The sequence below is a fragment of the Molossus molossus genome, unplaced genomic scaffold (assembly GCF_014108415.1).
Source record: "Molossus molossus isolate mMolMol1 unplaced genomic scaffold, mMolMol1.p scaffold_m16_p_21, whole genome shotgun sequence".
In the NCBI taxonomy this organism is placed as follows: Eukaryota; Metazoa; Chordata; class Mammalia; order Chiroptera; family Molossidae; genus Molossus; species Molossus molossus.
In genome coordinates, this window is record NW_023425357.1 from 38501917 (window position 1) to 38519297 (window position 17381).

The 17381-nt window shown below is 42.8% G+C and overlaps 1 protein-coding gene across 1 annotated transcript in view; it reads right to left on the reverse strand.

The window, feature by feature from the left end:
* Positions 1-11195: 11195 nt before the first annotated feature.
* Positions 11196-17381, reverse strand: part of CDH5 (cadherin 5) — a 37541-nt gene continuing 31355 nt past the window's right edge. The window contains exons 11-12 of the mRNA XM_036275992.1: positions 15175-15420; positions 11196-13313 (exon numbers count right to left, since the gene is read on the reverse strand). Coding sequence (XP_036131885.1) covers positions 12784-13313; positions 15175-15420 — 776 coding nt within the window. The 3' untranslated portion in view covers positions 11196-12783. The remainder of the gene's footprint in view (positions 13314-15174; positions 15421-17381) is intronic.

The following is a 17381-nucleotide window of genomic DNA, read 5'->3' on the forward strand; positions in this document are numbered from 1 at the left end:
ATTTCTTCTCAGAGGCCAGGGAAGCCAGAAAACAGTGGGTTGACTTTCAAACTGCTATAAGAAAACATCCATAAATCAAGAAGTTTATATCTGGCAAAACTATCCTTCAGAAATAAGGAGAAATAGACATTTCCAGATAAACAAAATGGTGAGACTTTCTCACTAGCAGATCTTCCTTACAAAAATACTAAAGAGAGTCCTTCAGGCTGAAATGAAAAGACATTAGACAGTAACTTCAATTCCCAAAAGAAATATAGATCAGGAGATTCCAAAATGGTGGTGGAGTGAATGGAAGCTACACAGACCGCCTCCCAGAACCAAACTGTAATTACAACCAAAATAAAGACAAATCGTGGGGAAAAAGCAACAGAAAAGCAGCCTGCAAGGATCATATAACCAGAGACACTGACTTGATCCTGGTAGGATTGCTGAGGCACGAGAGAGGGGCTGGGAGCCCACAGACAGCAGCAGCCTTAGCTGTGAGAAGTGCCCTCGGGTTAAACTCCCAAGCGGCTCCATAGCCCAGAGCCAAGACAGATGCTAGAATAGCCACAGCCACTCACCTTGGGCTCTGGCAGAGGGAGGGTGGACTGGACTGGTACTGTGTGGGGACACTCAAGATTTGGAGGGGGATCAGAGCTTTTGTGAGTTGCAGCCATGCAGGATGGTGGCCATCTTACTCCTTCCCAGGGATATAGGGAGAGGCGGCGGCCCCTCCCTCGGAGATTCAACGCCACCCAGGTGGGACATTGAAATAAAAATTGAGGCTCACTAACAACCAGCATCAGCCCCACCCTCGGGAAATCCCTTACACTGAGCACCTGAGGGAGGTTTTCATTCAGCAAAGAACCCAAGGCTCTTCAAGTAACCACTACTGATAGCCTTCAGGCAAAAAGCTAGAGGATAACTGTACCATTCCTGGGCTAGCAACTCTAACCAGGAAAGTAAGACTTGACAGTGGTGTTGAACATGGGTCCTCCCTCACTCATCCAAACACAGAAGAGAGAGCCACAAACAGCAGAACACCAACACCCACAGGGAAAATTTGGCAGGCTCCAAAGCCCACTGTGATAGCCAAAATGGTGAAACAAAGAAATAAAAGCCAAATGAAAAAACAAGAGACCTCTACCAAAGATGAGATAAATGTGGAGCAGTTAAGCAAGTTAACAGAGCTAGAATTCAGAGCCATGATCTTTTTTAATTTTATTTTTGTCCTCACCCAAGGACATTTTTTTGTTCATATAGAGTGGGAGAGAAAGAGAGAAAGAGAGGGAAGAGAGAAACATCAACATGAAAGGGACACATCAAGCAGCTGCCACCGGCACAACCCAACCAGGGCCAGGGAAAAACTGCAACTGAGGCATGTGCCCTCAGTGGAAACCAAACCTGGGTCTCTCTGGCCGATGCTCTGACTGCTGAGCCAAACTGGTCAGGGCCAGAGCCAGAGTCATGATCTTGAGGAAGCTCAACAGCATGAATAAGGACATAGAAATGTTGAAAATCAACCAATTGGAAATTAAAAACGACCAAGAAGAAATCAAGCATGGCATATCAGAAATAAAGAACACATTGGAAGGTTTAAAAAGTAGAGTAGAGGAAACTGAGGACCGGATCAGTGAATTTGAAGACAGGGTAGAAAAAAAATCAACCAGTCAAAAAACCAAAAGGAAAAAACAATTAAACAGGAAGACAGCTTAAGAGAACTGTGGGACAACTGGAAATGTAATAATATTTGCATCATAGGAGTCCCTGAAGGAGAAGAAAATGGGCAAGGCTTAGAGAATATATTTGAAGAAATAATGACAGAAAACTTTTCTAACATGGTGAAGGAAGAAGGCATTCAAATTCAAGAAGTACAGAGAGCCCCAAGTAAGAAGAACCCAAACAGGCCCACAGCAAACACATAGTAATTAAAATGCCAAAAATTAAAGACAAAGAGAGAATCCTAAAGGCAGCAAGAGATAAGCAACAGGTTATCTACAAAGGAAACCCTTTAAGGCTCTCAGCTGACTTCTCAACAGAAACACTACAGGCCAGAAGAGAATGGCATGAAGTAATCAAAGTCATGAAAAACAAGAATCTGAATCCAAGACTACTCTACCCAGCAAGGCTATCATTCAAAATAGAAAGTCAAATAAAGAGCTTCCCAGACACAAAAAGGCTAAGGGAATATATTAACACCAAACCAGCACTGCAAGATATGCTAAAAGGATTGCTGTAATTAGTAGAAGAAATATGAAGAAAAATAGAACCACAGTAAACAAAAATGGCAATAAATAAGTACATATCAATAATCACCTTAAATGTAAATGGACTGAATGTTCCGATAAAAAGACACAGAATAGCTGACTGGATAAGAAAGCATGAGTCATATATATGTTGTTTATAAGAGACCCACCTCACAACAAAAGACTCACATAGGTTGAAAGTGAAAGGATGGAAAAAAATCTTTCAAGTAAACAAAAAGGAAAAATAAGCTGGGGTAGCAATACTCATATCTGATAAAATAGATATCAAATAAGGCCATAACTAGAGACAAAAAAGGCCACTACATAATATTGAAAGGATCTATCCAACAGGAAGATATAACCTTGATAAACATATATGCAGCCAATATAGGAGCACCAAAATATATTAAAAATCTTCTGGAGAACTTCAAAGGAGAAATTGATAGCAATACAATTATAGCAGGGGACTACAACACTCCGTTGACACCACTGGATAGATCCTCTAGAAAAAAATTAGCAAGGAAACAGAGACTCTAAATGAAGCACTAGACCAAATGGATTTAATAGATATCTACAGAGAATTACACCCCAAAACTACAGAATTCACATTCTTCTCAAGTGCACATGGGACATTCTCAAAGATAGACCACATGATAGGACACAAACTAAATCTCTACACGTTCAAGAAGATTGAAATCATATCAAGCATCTTATCAGATCACAATGGCATGAAACTAGAAATTAACTGCAGCAAGAACATGCAAAGACATTTGAACACATGGAGGCTAAATAGCATGCTATTAAACAATGAATGGGTTACTGAGGAGATCAAGGAACATACTAAAAACTTCCTGGAAACCAATGAAAATGAACACACAACAACACAAAATTTATGGGATGTAGCAAAAGCAGTTCTGAGAGGGAAGTTCATAGCACTACAGGCATACCTCAAGAAACAAGAAAGATTTCTAATAGACTATCTAACCTCACAACTTAAAGCATTAGAAAGCAAACAATAAGAAAACCCCAGAGCAAGTAGAAGGAAGGAAATATTAAAGATCAGAGCAGAAATAAATGACATAGAGACCAAAAACAACAACAACAACGACGACGACAACAACAAACAACAAAGGATTAATGAAACAAAGAGCTGGTTTTTCAAAAAGATAAATGAGATATCAAAAATAAATAAATAGACTTCCGGTCAAGATGGCGGCGTAGGTAAACGCGGTATCGCGTCCTCCCACAACCACATCAAAGTTACAACTAAACTACAGAACAACCATCATTCAAAACCGCCTGAAATCAAGCTGAATGGAAGTCGTACAACTACGGAATTAAAAAAGAAAAAAAGCAGCTACATCCAGACCAGTAGGACAGGCGGCGCGGCGGCGAGACGGGTTGGTCCCACACCCAAGCGTGGTGGATAAAAATCAGGAGGCTCCCGTGGCTGGGAAGGTCCTTCCTGAGGACTGAGGGGTCCCCGTCCCACACCAGGTGCCCCACTCAGGGTTCCAGTGCCAGGAAGAGAAGTCCCCATAACTTCTGGCTGGAAAAACCAGTGGAAACTGAAGCTCAGGGAAGCTGACTTGGCTGGAGCCCCAGGCAGCGCCCTAAAGGGCCCGCGCAGGGACTTATCGGACTCTCTCCCCCTAAGCTTGGAGGGGAGGCAGCTCGAGGGGCACCAGAGACATACAGGGAAGAACTGAGCTATTTGGCACTGTAGTGAGGGCTGGAGAGGGGGCTTCTTCGGGGACAAATGTGCTGTAAGAGGCCTTTGTTCCTTTGGTGAGCCCTTCCCGGGGGGCGGCAGACAGAAGCCATATCTGGGACTCCAGCAACCTGGCTCACACTGGTAGCCCCGCCCTGCTGACTCCCTGAGGCCCCGCCCCGCCCCACACAACTTTCAAGCCCACCCAAGCTGTTGCCACTTGCTTAACCATAGGATTGGCCAGTCTTGGATCCTGCTTCAGGTTTTTCCTAAATTCTTTCAAACGAGCAGCATCGGGTCTCAGTGAGCCCCATACCTCTCATTAAGTAATACACAGAAACAAACACAGGGAGGCAGCCAAAATGAGGAGACAAAGAAACAGGTCCCAAATGAAAGAGCAGAACAAAACCCCAATAAAAGAACTAAGTGAAATGGAGATAAGCAACCTAACAGATACTGAGTTCAAAATACTGCTTATAAGGATGCTCAATGAACTTAGTGAGAACCTCAGTGAACTTAGGGAGGGCCTCAAAAGCATAAAAAAGGACCAGTTAGAAATCATAGATACACAGTTAGAATTAAAGGAGGCATTAACTGAAATAAAAAATAATTTATACAGCTTCAATAATAGAGTATGTAAATCCAAGGAGCAAACCATCGATTTGGAATATAAGGAAGCAAAAAATCCCCAGTCAGAACAGCAAAAAGAAAAAAGAATCCAAAAAAATGAGGATAGTGTAAGGAGCCTCTGGGACAACTTCAAGCGTGCCAACATTCGCATCTTGGGGGTGCCCGAAGGAGAAGAGACAGAACAAGAAATCGAAAACCTGTTTGAAACAATAATGGCAGAAAACTTCCCTAACTTGGTGAAGGAAACAGACATACAAGTCCAGGAAGCACAGAGAGTCCCAAACAAGATGAACCCTAAGAGGCCCACACCAAGACACATCATCATCAAAATGCAAAAGGTTCAAGACAAAGAGAGAATATTAAAAGCAGCAAGAGAAAGGCACCTAGTTACCTACAAGGGAGTACCCATTAGGCTGTCAGCTGATTTCTCAAAAGAAACTTTGCAGGCCAGAAGGGAGTGGCAAGAAATATTCAGAGTGATGAAAACCAAGAACCTACAATCAAAATTACTCTATCCTGCAAAGCTGTCATTTAGAATCGATGGACATATAAAAACTTTCCCAGATAAGAAAAAGTTAAAGGAGTTCATCACTACCAAACCGTTATTATATGAAATGATGAAGGGTCTTTTTCAAGAAAAAGATAAAATGTATGAACAAACAAAATGGCAATGAATACATATCTATTAACAATGGAATCTACAAACAAAATGAACAGGTAGAACAGAAACATTCTCATAGATACAGAGAACATTTTGTTGGTTGCCAGTTGGGAGGGGGTTTGGGGGAATGGGTGAAAAAGGTGAAGGGATTAAGAAGCACAAATTCATTGCTAGACTGACAAACCTCAAAGGGAAAGGGGCTGGGGGGGTGGGAAGAAATAAACCAAAGAACTTATATGCATAACCAATGGACACAGACAATAGTGTGGGAAAAGGTGGGAGGGGGGCGGGAGTGGGGAGTAGGGGGTCAATGGGGGAAAAATGTGGAACATCTGTAATACATTTTACATCCAAAAATAAAGGTTTGGAATAAATAAATAAATAAATAAATAAATAAATTTTAAAAAAGTGAAATGTTAGGAAAAAAGAAAGATAACAAGATGGATGGATCCTTAGATAGACTCACCAAGAAACAGAGAGAACCCAAATACACAAAATCAGAAATGAAAGAGAAGTAACAACTGACACCACAGAAATACAAAAGATCATTAACAACTACTATGAACAATTATACGGCAACAAATTCGACAATCTAAGTGAAATGGACAAATTTCTAGAAACACATAGTCTCCCAAAACTGGACTGGGAAGAGATAGAAAACTTGAACAGACCAGTAAGGAAATTGAACACTAAGGAAATTGAAGAGGTAATCAAGACTCTCCCAGCAAACAAACGCCCAAGCCTGGATGGCTTCATGGGGGAGTTTTACTGAATATATGAAAAAGAACTAACACACATTCTCCTCAAAATATTTTTAAAAATTCAAGAAGAAGGAAGACGCCCTGGCCAGTTGGCTCAGCGGTTGGAGCATTGGCCTGCGGACCAGAGAGCCCCAGGTTCAGTTTCCGCTAGGGGCACGTACCAAACAACAACAAAAAAAAAATGAAGAAGGAAGACTTCCAAACTTGTTTTATGAGGCCAGCATAATTCTAATTCCAAAACCAGAAATAGACACTACAAAGAAAGAAAACTACAGGCCAATATCCCTGATGAACATAGATGCCAAAATCTTGAACAAAATACTAGCAAATAAGATCCAGCAATACATCAAAAAAATTATTCACCATGACCAAGTGGGATTCATCCCAGGGATACAAGGCTGGTACAATATTTGCAAATCAATAAATGTGATACACCACATAAATAAAATGAAGAATAAAACCACATGATAATATCAATAGATGCTGAAAAAGCCTTCGACAAAATCCAGTAACCATTTGTGATAAAAATGCTCAGCAATCTTGGAATAGAGGGATCATATCTTGACATAATAAAGGCCATATATAAAAGACCTACAGCCAACATCATACTCAAAGGGCAGAAAGTAAAAGCATTTCCCTTAAGAACAGGAACAAGACAGGGATGCCCACTTTCACCACTCTTATTTAACATAGAACTGGAAGTCTCAGCCACAGCAATCAGACATGAAGAAAAAATAAAAGAGATCCAAATTGGAAAGGAGGAAGTGAAACTGTCATTATTTGCAGATGACATGATATTATACATAGAAAACCCTAAAGACTCCATAAAAAATCTACTAGTCTTAATAAATGAATTTGGCAAAGTAGCAGGATACAAAATAAATGTCAAGAAATTGACGGCATTCTCATACACCATTGATAAACTCACAGAAAGAGAAACTGAAAAAACAATCTCATTTACCACTGTGGCAAAAAAAAATTAAGATGCCTAGAAATAAACTTAACCAAAGAAGTAAAGGACCTATTTGCAGAAAACTACAGGACATTGAAAAAAGAAACAGAGGAAGATATAAAAATGTGGAAGCATATACCTTGTTCATGGATTGGAAGAATTAACATAATTAAAATGTCCATACTACCCAAAGCAATCTGTAGATTCAATGCAATCTCCATCAAAATACCAACGACATACTTTACAGAACTAGAACAAATACTTCAAAAGTTCACATGGAACCGAAAAAGACCCCGAATAGCCACAGCAATCTTGCAGAAGAAACACAAAGTAGGTGGGATCACATTACCAGATATCAGGTTATACTACAAAACTACCATAATTAAAACAGCCTGGTACTGGCACAAGAACAGGCATATAGACCAGTGGAACAGAACAGAGGACCCAGAAATGGATCCAAGACATTATACTCAATTAGTATTTGACAAAGGAGGCAAGAGCATACAATGGAGTAAAGACAGCTTCTTTAATAAATGGTGTTTGGAAAATTGGACAGCTACATGCAAAAAAATGAAACTAGACCATCAACTTACACCATACACCAAAATAAACTCAAAATGGAGAAAGGACCTAAATGTGACCTGTGAATCCATAAAAATTCTAGAAGAAAATGTAGGCAACAAAATTTCGGACATCATACGCAGCAGAACTTTCACTGATATGTCACCTAAGGCAACAGAAACAAAGGAAAAAATGAATACATGGGACTACATCAAACTAAAAAGCTTCTGCACAGCAAAAGAAACAACCATCAAAATGGAAAGGCAACCCACTATATGGGAGAACATCATTGCCAATGATATATCAGATAAGGGGTTAATTTCCAAAATATATAGAGTACTCATACAACTCAACAAAAGGAAGACAAAGAACCTAATTAAAAAATGGGCAGAGGAGCTGAATAGACACCTCTTCAAACAGGACATACAAATGGCCAAGAGGCATATGAAGAAATGCTCAACATCACTAATCATTAGAGAGATGCAAATTAAAACAACAATGAGGTATCACCTCACACCTGTCAGAATGGCTGCCATCAACAAATCATCAACAAGTGTTGGCGAGGGTGTGGAGAAAAGCGGACTCTAGTACACTGCTGGTGGGAATGCAGACTGGTGCAGCCACTATGGTGTTATCTCAAAAAATTAAAAATTGAACTTCCATTTGACCCAGTGATCCTGCTTCTAGGAATATACCCTAAGAAGCCTGAAACACCAATCAGAAAGAATATATGTACCCCAATGTTTATAGCAGCACTATCTGTAATAGCTAAAATCTGGAAACAGCCCAAGTGTCCATCAGTAGAAGAATGGATAAAAAAGCAGTGGTACATATACACAGTGGAGTACTACGCAGTTGTAAGAAAGAAAGATCTCTTATCTTTTGAGATGACATGGAGGGACCTGGAAAGTATTATCCTAAGTGAAACAAGCCAAGCTGAAAAAGACAAATACCACATGATTTTACTTGTTTGTGGAATATAATGAACATAACAGTCGAGGAATAGGGTAGACCCACAGACATGGAAGTAGGGTACAGACTGACAACCCTCAGAAGAGGGAGTGGTGGAGGGAAAGAAGAGATAAACCACAGAACTTATATGCATGTACGTATAACCAATAGACATGGACAACAAAGCCGGGGACGGGGTGGAGGGGATGGAGAGGAGGGTGTCAATGGGGTAAGAAAGGAGAAACATATGTAACAAAAATAAAATAAAAAATAAAAAAAGGAAAAAACAAAACAAAACAAACAAACAAAAATAAATATGGATCAGCAGGAAAGGTAGTTGTATAAGTAGATATAAAATACAGTTTAAATAGATATTTTCTTGTTTGTAACTCTTCCCTTCTATAGGATTTAAAAGACAACTGTATAAGGTAATAATTATAAATATATATTTATGGGCATGCAATGTAAAAAATATTTATGACAATGGTACTACAAAGGTGTGGATGGTAGTAGAGCTATATAGGAGCAAAATTTTGTATTAAGTTGGTGCAAGTTGTAACTATATTGCTATAAGTTAAAATTTTAAATATAGTCCTCAGGGGAACCACTAAAAATAACTTAAAAATAGAGTAAAATATTTGACAAGATAATTAAAATGCTATACTACACAATATCTAACATAGAAAAGCAGTATTGGGGAACTAGAGGGACAAAATCCATAAGACATAGAAAACAAATAGTAAAATGGCAGACATAAATCCTACCTTATTGGTAATTACGTTAAAGAGAAAAGGATTGAATCCTCCAATAAAAAAACAGCAATTAGTAGGCTGGATAAACTGCCATGATCCAACTATTATTTTGTCCACAGAAGACATACTTTGTATTAAAAGACACATATAAGTTGAAAGTAAAGATGGAAAAAGACATACCATGTAAACAATAACCAAAAAGAGCTGGAGTGCCTATTCTAATATCAGAAAAAATATATTTTAAGATAAAAATTGTTCCTAGATGCAAGAGATACATTTTATAATGCTAAAAGGGTCAATCTGTCAAGAAGATACAATCATAAACTTATGTGCCCCTAACAACAGAGACCAAAAATATACAAAGCAAAAACTGATAGAATTGAAGGGAAAATGGACAATTCAAGGATAATAGTTGATTTCAGCAACCCACTTCTAATAATGGATAGACGAACTAAACAAAAAGATCAACAAGGAAATAAAAGACCTGAATGACACTTTAAACCAAGTCCCGATAGACATCTATAGCGCACTCCATCCAACAACAGCAGTATACACATTCCTCTCACACATGGAATGTTCTCCAGGATAAAACATGTGAGGGCATAAAACAAGTTTCAATTAATTTATAAGGACTGAAATTGTAAAAAACTATGTTTTCTTACCATCATGGAATGGAATGAAAAATCAGTAATAGAATGAAATTTGGAAAATTCAGATATGTGGAAATTAAACAACACATTCCTAAATAACCAATGTATCAAAAAAGAAACTATAAGGGAAATTAGAGCAAAAATTGGAATTGGGATAATTTGATCCCTGAGAGCTTCAGAAAGTAGTGTTTATGATCCCACTTCTAGAAATATATCCTAAGAAGCCTGAAAAACCAATCAGAAGGAATATATGCATCCCTATGTTCATAGCAGCACTTTTACAAGAGCTTAGATCTGGAAACAGCCTAAATGTCCCACAGTAGATAAGTAGATAAAAAAGCTGTGGTACATTTACACAATGTAATACTATGCAGCTATATAAAAGAAGGATCTCTTACCCTTTGAGACGATATGACATGGAGGGAACTAGAGAGTATTATGCTAAGCGAAACGAACCAGTTAGAGAAAGACAAGCACCATATGATCTCACTTATTTGTGAAACATAATAAACAGAATAAACTGATGAACAAAATAGATTCAGCGATATGGAAGCAGGGAACAGACCAATGAATCTCAGAGGGAAGGGGAAGGTGGGAAGAGATTAACCAACGAATTTATATGCATATATGCATAATTTATGGCCTGGGCTGGGGAAGCGGGGGCGGGGGTGAGAGGGTCAATGGGGGAAAATGGGGGGACATCTGTAATACTTTCAACAATAAAGATAAATTTAAAAATAAAGTAGTGTTTGTATAGAGCACAGTTTGTAAAATATTCCCGGGGGACACAGTGCTCTGGAAACCCTGCTGGCAGGGGTCATGGAGCAGGGGCCATGCTGAAGAGGGCTTTATCACCCAATACCCAATTCAACACCTGAGTCTGACATGGAGGTATCTGCTTCTTGTTTTGATTGTGAGATTTCCCAGCCAGGATTCCAATGTTGGGGTTCACACATCTCAATAAAGTGCCAGCTGTCCCCTGTTGTCAACCAACTAATTGGAAATTGATTTCTTCCCTTATTGCTGATATATCTCACCTCCCTGGTTCTTCATTTATTGCAGTTTCAGCTTCCAGAGGTCCTTGCCTGGTGTGTAGGGTGGGATTGGGGGCATGTACAGAGACTAGGTGATGGTATGGGTTCTGGGAGGAGAGGGATCTGGATTAGGTGTTCCTTGTTATTGTCTGCTGTGGTCCCTTCTCTGTGGTGAGTGTTTCTGAAATCCCTTGTTTCTTGGTAGTAGTGTGTGTGTGTGTTTCACATATATTCTCTCAGCTCTAGAAATGGAAGAATTTCAAGATCTTTATTTAGGTATATATAAAAAATACAGTACGGCTCATGCACCAGTGTGGTCAATATATAGTCAATATCTCTTGAGCAATTATGACAATAATAGGAAATAGAAGGTTACAGGAGTTTGTTTATTCAACTAAAACATCTGAATTAACATTGTTAACCTAAATATCAACCTTATTATGCAAAAGAATCTTATTTTATATCTTTGTGGGACCTAGAAATATGTAAGTATTATTAGTAAAAAAAAAAGTATAAAAAACTAGTTATTGGTTAAAAATAAAGTCAGTGTTATCTACAATCCCCTGATGTGTTAGGGGCTTTGCCTAGAGTGGGAACCTTAGTCATGACCAAGGATGAGTTGGAGGGTTTGCCTCTATCCCTGCTCCTCCCTTTGAGAGATGCTATTTCTCCCAGGTGTGTTTGCAGTGGAATGTTCCATATATGGCTGAAAGTGGGAGATACACAGAGGACCACAGGGCTTGGGTAGGGCAGGGGCCTTGTATTCTGCAGAGTGCTGAAGGATGGAGCCCTGCTGGGGTTCCCTGAGATGTGGCAACAATGAGGTGTAAAGGCAAATTGCTTGGTTCCATCGTGCAGTTGTATTTGGGTTTGGACATTGGCCAGAGTTGCTGGTTGCTGTGGGTCATATCTTGAGTGCCTCTGAGTCAAGAGATGAGGAGAGAGAGAGAGAAAGAAAAGAGAGAGCATGAATGAACAGCCAGGCAAGGCAGAGATGGGAAGAGGTGTTCTGCTCTGGGAACATCTGGTCCCAGTTCCTAGGAAAAACTAGAGGAGTGTCTATGAGTCTCAAATTGGGGTCACCTTGACTCTAGGCCCTCTCCAGAGGGTATGGGTGTGGAGGGGGCCCTCACCTATGGTCTCTCACATGGGGTCTTCAGTGTCCCTCCAGGATGCATTCACAGTTGCTTCAAAGTTCAGTAAGCCATTTCCCTGACTCAGGTTGAATTTTCAGGGCTCAGTACAGTACAGTACAGTACGGAGTATGGTGTGGCAGGCAGGTGAGGTCACTTGAGGACCCAAGGTTGGTAGCTGCCAGGGGCCCCTCCCTCCATCTTGACAGGTCTGGAGGGGGGCCTAGGAGTGATAGGGCACTTGGGAAGGTGTGAGGAAGTTGAAGCAGGGCAGGTGTGATGGATGGTCCCAGTCTCCCTTTGGACTGGGCTGTAGGGAGTGTCACCCACAGGTTATATTGTCCTGCCTTTTGCCTCCAGGCAGACAGACACCAGGGCCTTACCAGCCTCACCAGGGGATTTAAGGACCTCAGGGGAAGACTTCTTTCTGGTAGTTAAACATAAGCTTTTTGAGGAGCCAGAGAAAAATTCTTTGAGTTGGACCTGTGGTCCCTGGTGACAGGGTTATGTGGACATCCAAGCCCAGACAGACCACTAGCTCGGATTTTCCAGCATTGTTGGGGTAGCCATCATTGAAATATGTTCCCAGACATTTCAGGGATCTGGAGTTTGCTGCCCAAGGTGGTGAGGTCTCTGGGACGCACAAGGAAGGGCTGCTGGGCTGGGGTGTCAGTGCTGTAATTCCAGGGCTCAGGGCCTGGTGCCCAGCTGGCTGGAGCTGCAAGGGTTTGGGTCCCCAGGCCCACAGGCACCCGGCCCCTAATACAGCAGCTCCTCCCGGGAGTCCATGCTGTACAGCTCAGCCAGCATCTTGAACCTGGGCCCCCAGTCGTTGAGGAAGTCGTAATCGACGTCTGAATCAGACGAGTTGGTGCCCAGGGAGCTGAGGGACTCTGCGATGGACTCGGAGCCCTCGTAGTCGAACAAGTGCAGTGTGTCGAAGGGCAGGCTGCTGCTGTCGTGGTCTGCCTCGTCCTTTTTCACCTCAATCACAGTGGCCATGTCTCCCCCGAGCTCCCTGTGCTTGGTGGGGGGCATGTGCCTCGGTGGCTTCTGCACCTGCTTATACACAGATGGCGATGGCAGTACGTCCCGCCCCAGCCGCGGAGGTTTGGCCCCGCCATGGCGCACAGAGTTGAGCACCGAAACGTCGTAGCTGGTGGTGTCCATCTCGCCGCCGCCCTCCTCATCATAGGTGACCAGCTGCTCGTGGATCTCCGTCACGCTTTTGCCATGGGCACGCGCTTGCTTTCGGAGCCGCCGCCGCAGGAAGATGAGGAGGGTGATCACTGCCAGTGAGCGAGCAATTGGTTGGAGGGAGTTAGACATGGCTCAGCTGCTGGCTGGCCCTGACCCCTGGGGTCTCACCTGCGCCTACCTCTCCTCCCTGGGGATTCCTCCAATTTCCCAGTGACACCCCAGCCCGATACAGGTTTGCTTTGGTGCAGACACCTCTGGGTCCACCTCCCCACTTCGCTGGGACAGAGTCTCTGCCCCACCCTGCCCCCATGTGGTCCTGACTGGCTGTTGCCACCTCTGGTAGGGGTGGGAGGGAGAGGTACATAGTGGGCCTCTCTCCTTCAGTTTCACCCTCATCTGCTTACATCCTCATTTCCTCCCTTCTCAGGCCACTGTGGCAAATCCTCTGCCACTTTTGAAGGCCAAAATGCCAGAGTTCAGGGCAGAAATAGGGAAAGGGGTGGAGTTGGGATTTGGAGTGCCAAGATTCTGAGCCTTGGCTTCACTGACTACTATGGTGATGATAGTGGGTGATGTTGGTGCTGGCAGACCTGGCACTCACTGCAGGAGCAGCACCACTCTTGAGCACCTACTGTATATGTACTGGCATGATATTGGCACATTTTCATGTTCTCTCACGCAAGGTAGGTATTCAGGGAGCTCAGGGAGGCCGAGTGACTCGCCCAGAGTCTCATGGTTAGGCAGTGGTATAGATGTTGACCTGCTCAAGGCTCTGAGGGGTGTGCTGTGTGAGAGTCTCCAACCCCTGAGGAGGGGTGGACCATGTGGTGCAGAGAGCTGCTAAAATTAAGGCCAGATCACCCCCTAGGCTCTATCCTTCTAGACTTGAGTTACTTAATAAGCCATTATGTACATAAATAAAGTTGGGGCACCCTCTCTGATCCTCAGCTTCCTTGTCTCTAAAATGGAAATGATGACGGCTCTTTTTATATCTGGTAAGGTGGTTATAAGGTCAGTGCAGTTCTATGTGAGGTGGCAATGCCATTATCATTATTATTAATAATTATTACTCAAAGGGGAATCTGGATCTGGACACTCTGCCCCGGAAGCCCCCAGAAGAGGAACACACTCGGGCCCTCTAAGGAGAACTGCTGGCAGGAAGATAATGTTGTCCTATCACTGTAGTGCATAGGCTGATGTCTAACTACCTGAGGGTGTCCTCTGGAGGACTGGCTTCTGCCCCACCCATGGCAGGTGACCTGTGGGAATATTTATGCCTCTTGGAGGAGCCCCCAACCACCAGGTGATGGGAGTTGGTGGATAACACCAACTATGAGCGCTACACTGCCTCCCAGTCCCCAGTGGGAGGAAGCTCCAGTCACCCTCAGTGGTAACTTGCATGAAAATGCACCCTTTATTGTCCACCTCCTTTTCCTGTCTCACACCCCCTCTTCCTTCTGGGCTTCCTGGGAAAACCTTCCAAATAAAACACTTGTACCCCAATCCTTGTCTCAGGGTCTACTTCTTGGGAACCCAAAGTAAGGCAAGGCCTAAAATGCTCCTAACTTGAAAAAAGAGATATCAAGGCAGGAGGAATATTATATAAAAAAAGAAAGCTCCTGGAGACAATCAAAACTAGAAGTTTTTAAACCTCGCATTTCTTTTTGAAAGGTGAATTGGATTCTGTTTTCAAAATAGGTTTTATGTAACTAAATGCCTAGAATGATGCCTGACACACATAAGTGTTCAAAATAAATAAGTTGAATGTCATATGGAAAGAATTTTAAAGTTGGGGTACCCAGGGAGGTAAAGTTGGCAGTCCTGGTGCCCAGAGTGGGGTCCTGGTCCAGGGCTATACTGTGGGTTGGAGGCAAAACTGGACCTGGATCCCTGGTGCACTCCTCTGGTGCAACCACTCAGTGTCCCCTCCCCGCCCTCCTGGGCACTGACCTGTGATGGTGAGAATGCAGAGAAAGATGGCTACCAGCGCCTGAATGCTGACGCCCACCTGGGGGGCTACCTCCTCACAGAAGGTGAATTCGCCACGCTCGTTGCACTTGCACACCATCACGGCCAGCGTGCTAGTGCCTGTGAGGCTCGGCCTCCCGTTGTCCGAGATGAGCACAGGCAGGTGGTGGACCTTGGTACGCTCACGGTCAAACTGCCCGTACTTGACTCTGATGTTGGCTGTGTTATCTGGAAGCACCAGGGCCTCAGAGTCAGGTTGTACTGCCTGGAGTCCCCATCCCCTTATCACACTGACAGTGCAGACTGCCTCCTCTACAGAGTCCTCCTCGATTGTGCCGACCCATGTGATTCCTGCGGTGCCTCTGTGCATCCCCTGCCTTATGTTTCAGCCATTTGAACACAGGTCTGTTCCCCCAGAGAGGGAATATTCTGGGCTGCTCCTTTGACTTACCTTTTAAGAACGGCTTGGCTAGAATGTAAAACTCTAGCCTTCCGTTTCTGTGGATAGAAATGACCCCTTCCTCCCTGACTTCATTCTTATAACAGGCAACTCTCTTTCAGCTCAATTAATGAATGTATTATTTTAAGCTTTGACAAGTAATAAGGGGTAAAATAAAGTTTTATTTTATTTTTTTATCCTCACCTGAGGATAAAAAATTTTTTTAAAATCTTTTTTGCATTTATCTTCAGATGGAGCGGGAAGGAGAGAGGGAGGAAGAGAGAGAGAGTCCGGGGACAAACTGCAACCGAGGTACGTGCCCTTGGTGGGAACCGAACCCAGAACTCTCTGGTCCACGGACCGATGCTCTAACCACTGAGCAACCATCCAGGGCTAAAATAAAGTTTTAAAAAGTCTTTTAGATCAGGCTAACTTCTGAGGCTTTTTCTGTTATCCCTGCAAATTGGTAAGAAAGTAAAAACAATGCTTATGTTCCCAGGGTGCTGAGAGAAAGATTACATACAGAATTGAGAATATCTGGGGCAGGCTGGAATTGGGACTGTGCTTTGACACAAGTATTGGCTGTCCCTCCCAGCTCCAATCAGTGGTACAGGAGAACTCCTCAGGGAGCTTTTTAAACCTGCTGACTTTCAAACCTCCCCCCTTCTAGCTACCTTCTTTCCTTTCCTCCCTGTCCTTCTTCTACATTTCTGACTCAGTGGCTTAGGGCAGAGGCCAGACAATCTGCCTTTTGTAGGATCCCTGGAAGGTCATGGCACTGACAGTCAGGAGGGTCCAGGGACTCCCTTCTTCAAGATTTGGAGGGATATTTGATCAGCTATGTAGGATTGGTTCACTCAGCCAGCCAAAAGCAAAGGAGGCCGCTCTTTTAGATTTCAAATGAAAGCCAGTTACATTTCATTATTAAGTAGCTTTGTCTATTAAAATTGAGAGTAAACAATATAGCCATTGACACTATGGAAGAAATGAGAGATTCCTCACTATACTTTTTTAATACTATAATTCACACTCTAAATGAATCCAGGACCAACAAACTTGCCTCCTAGCTTCATTTGGTGTGTCTTTGGGGAAGCACTTAAGCTCTCTACCCATTGCAGACCCCCTCTGATGTGGGATTGAGTTGGGCCTTGGGGACAGGATGATGGTTATTTTTGCCAGATTATTTACTACTAAAGGCAGCTGAATGTTGAATGGTCTATCATTGACTGTCAACACATCATGGCCACCTTCCCCATTCCACAGGAGGCTGTGGCTGACCCCTGGGTCTACCCCAACTCTCAGAGACCCCACTTCCCAAACTTCCTCATCCTGACCTTGCAATGGCTGTTACTGTACAAGGATTCTAATCAACCATTGTTTTGCCAGTCAGGGATGCTCAGGGATTCCACCCCGTGCTGGGTGAAGGATTGCTCTATTTAGATTTAAGGGGGATTAATTTCCCCTATTTTTCTGAAGAAGCTGAAGAAGCTATAGAAACCTGTCTACTGTTGGTTGGAATTCAGTCAGCTCAGCATGATCACTCTCCTGAGCCTTACTCATCAGAAGCTCTGATTGGCTACTACTGACATCACAGGACTCTCTGGGTTGTGACTGGTGGACCAGATCCTGTCCCAAGCCCCGGGTGGTAAGTAGTCATCATAATTGAATTAAGACCAAGTTTTCTATATCCTTGGCATTTCAAATTTCACATTTCCCTGTATATAGTCTACATGCCTAGCTTGTTATGGGG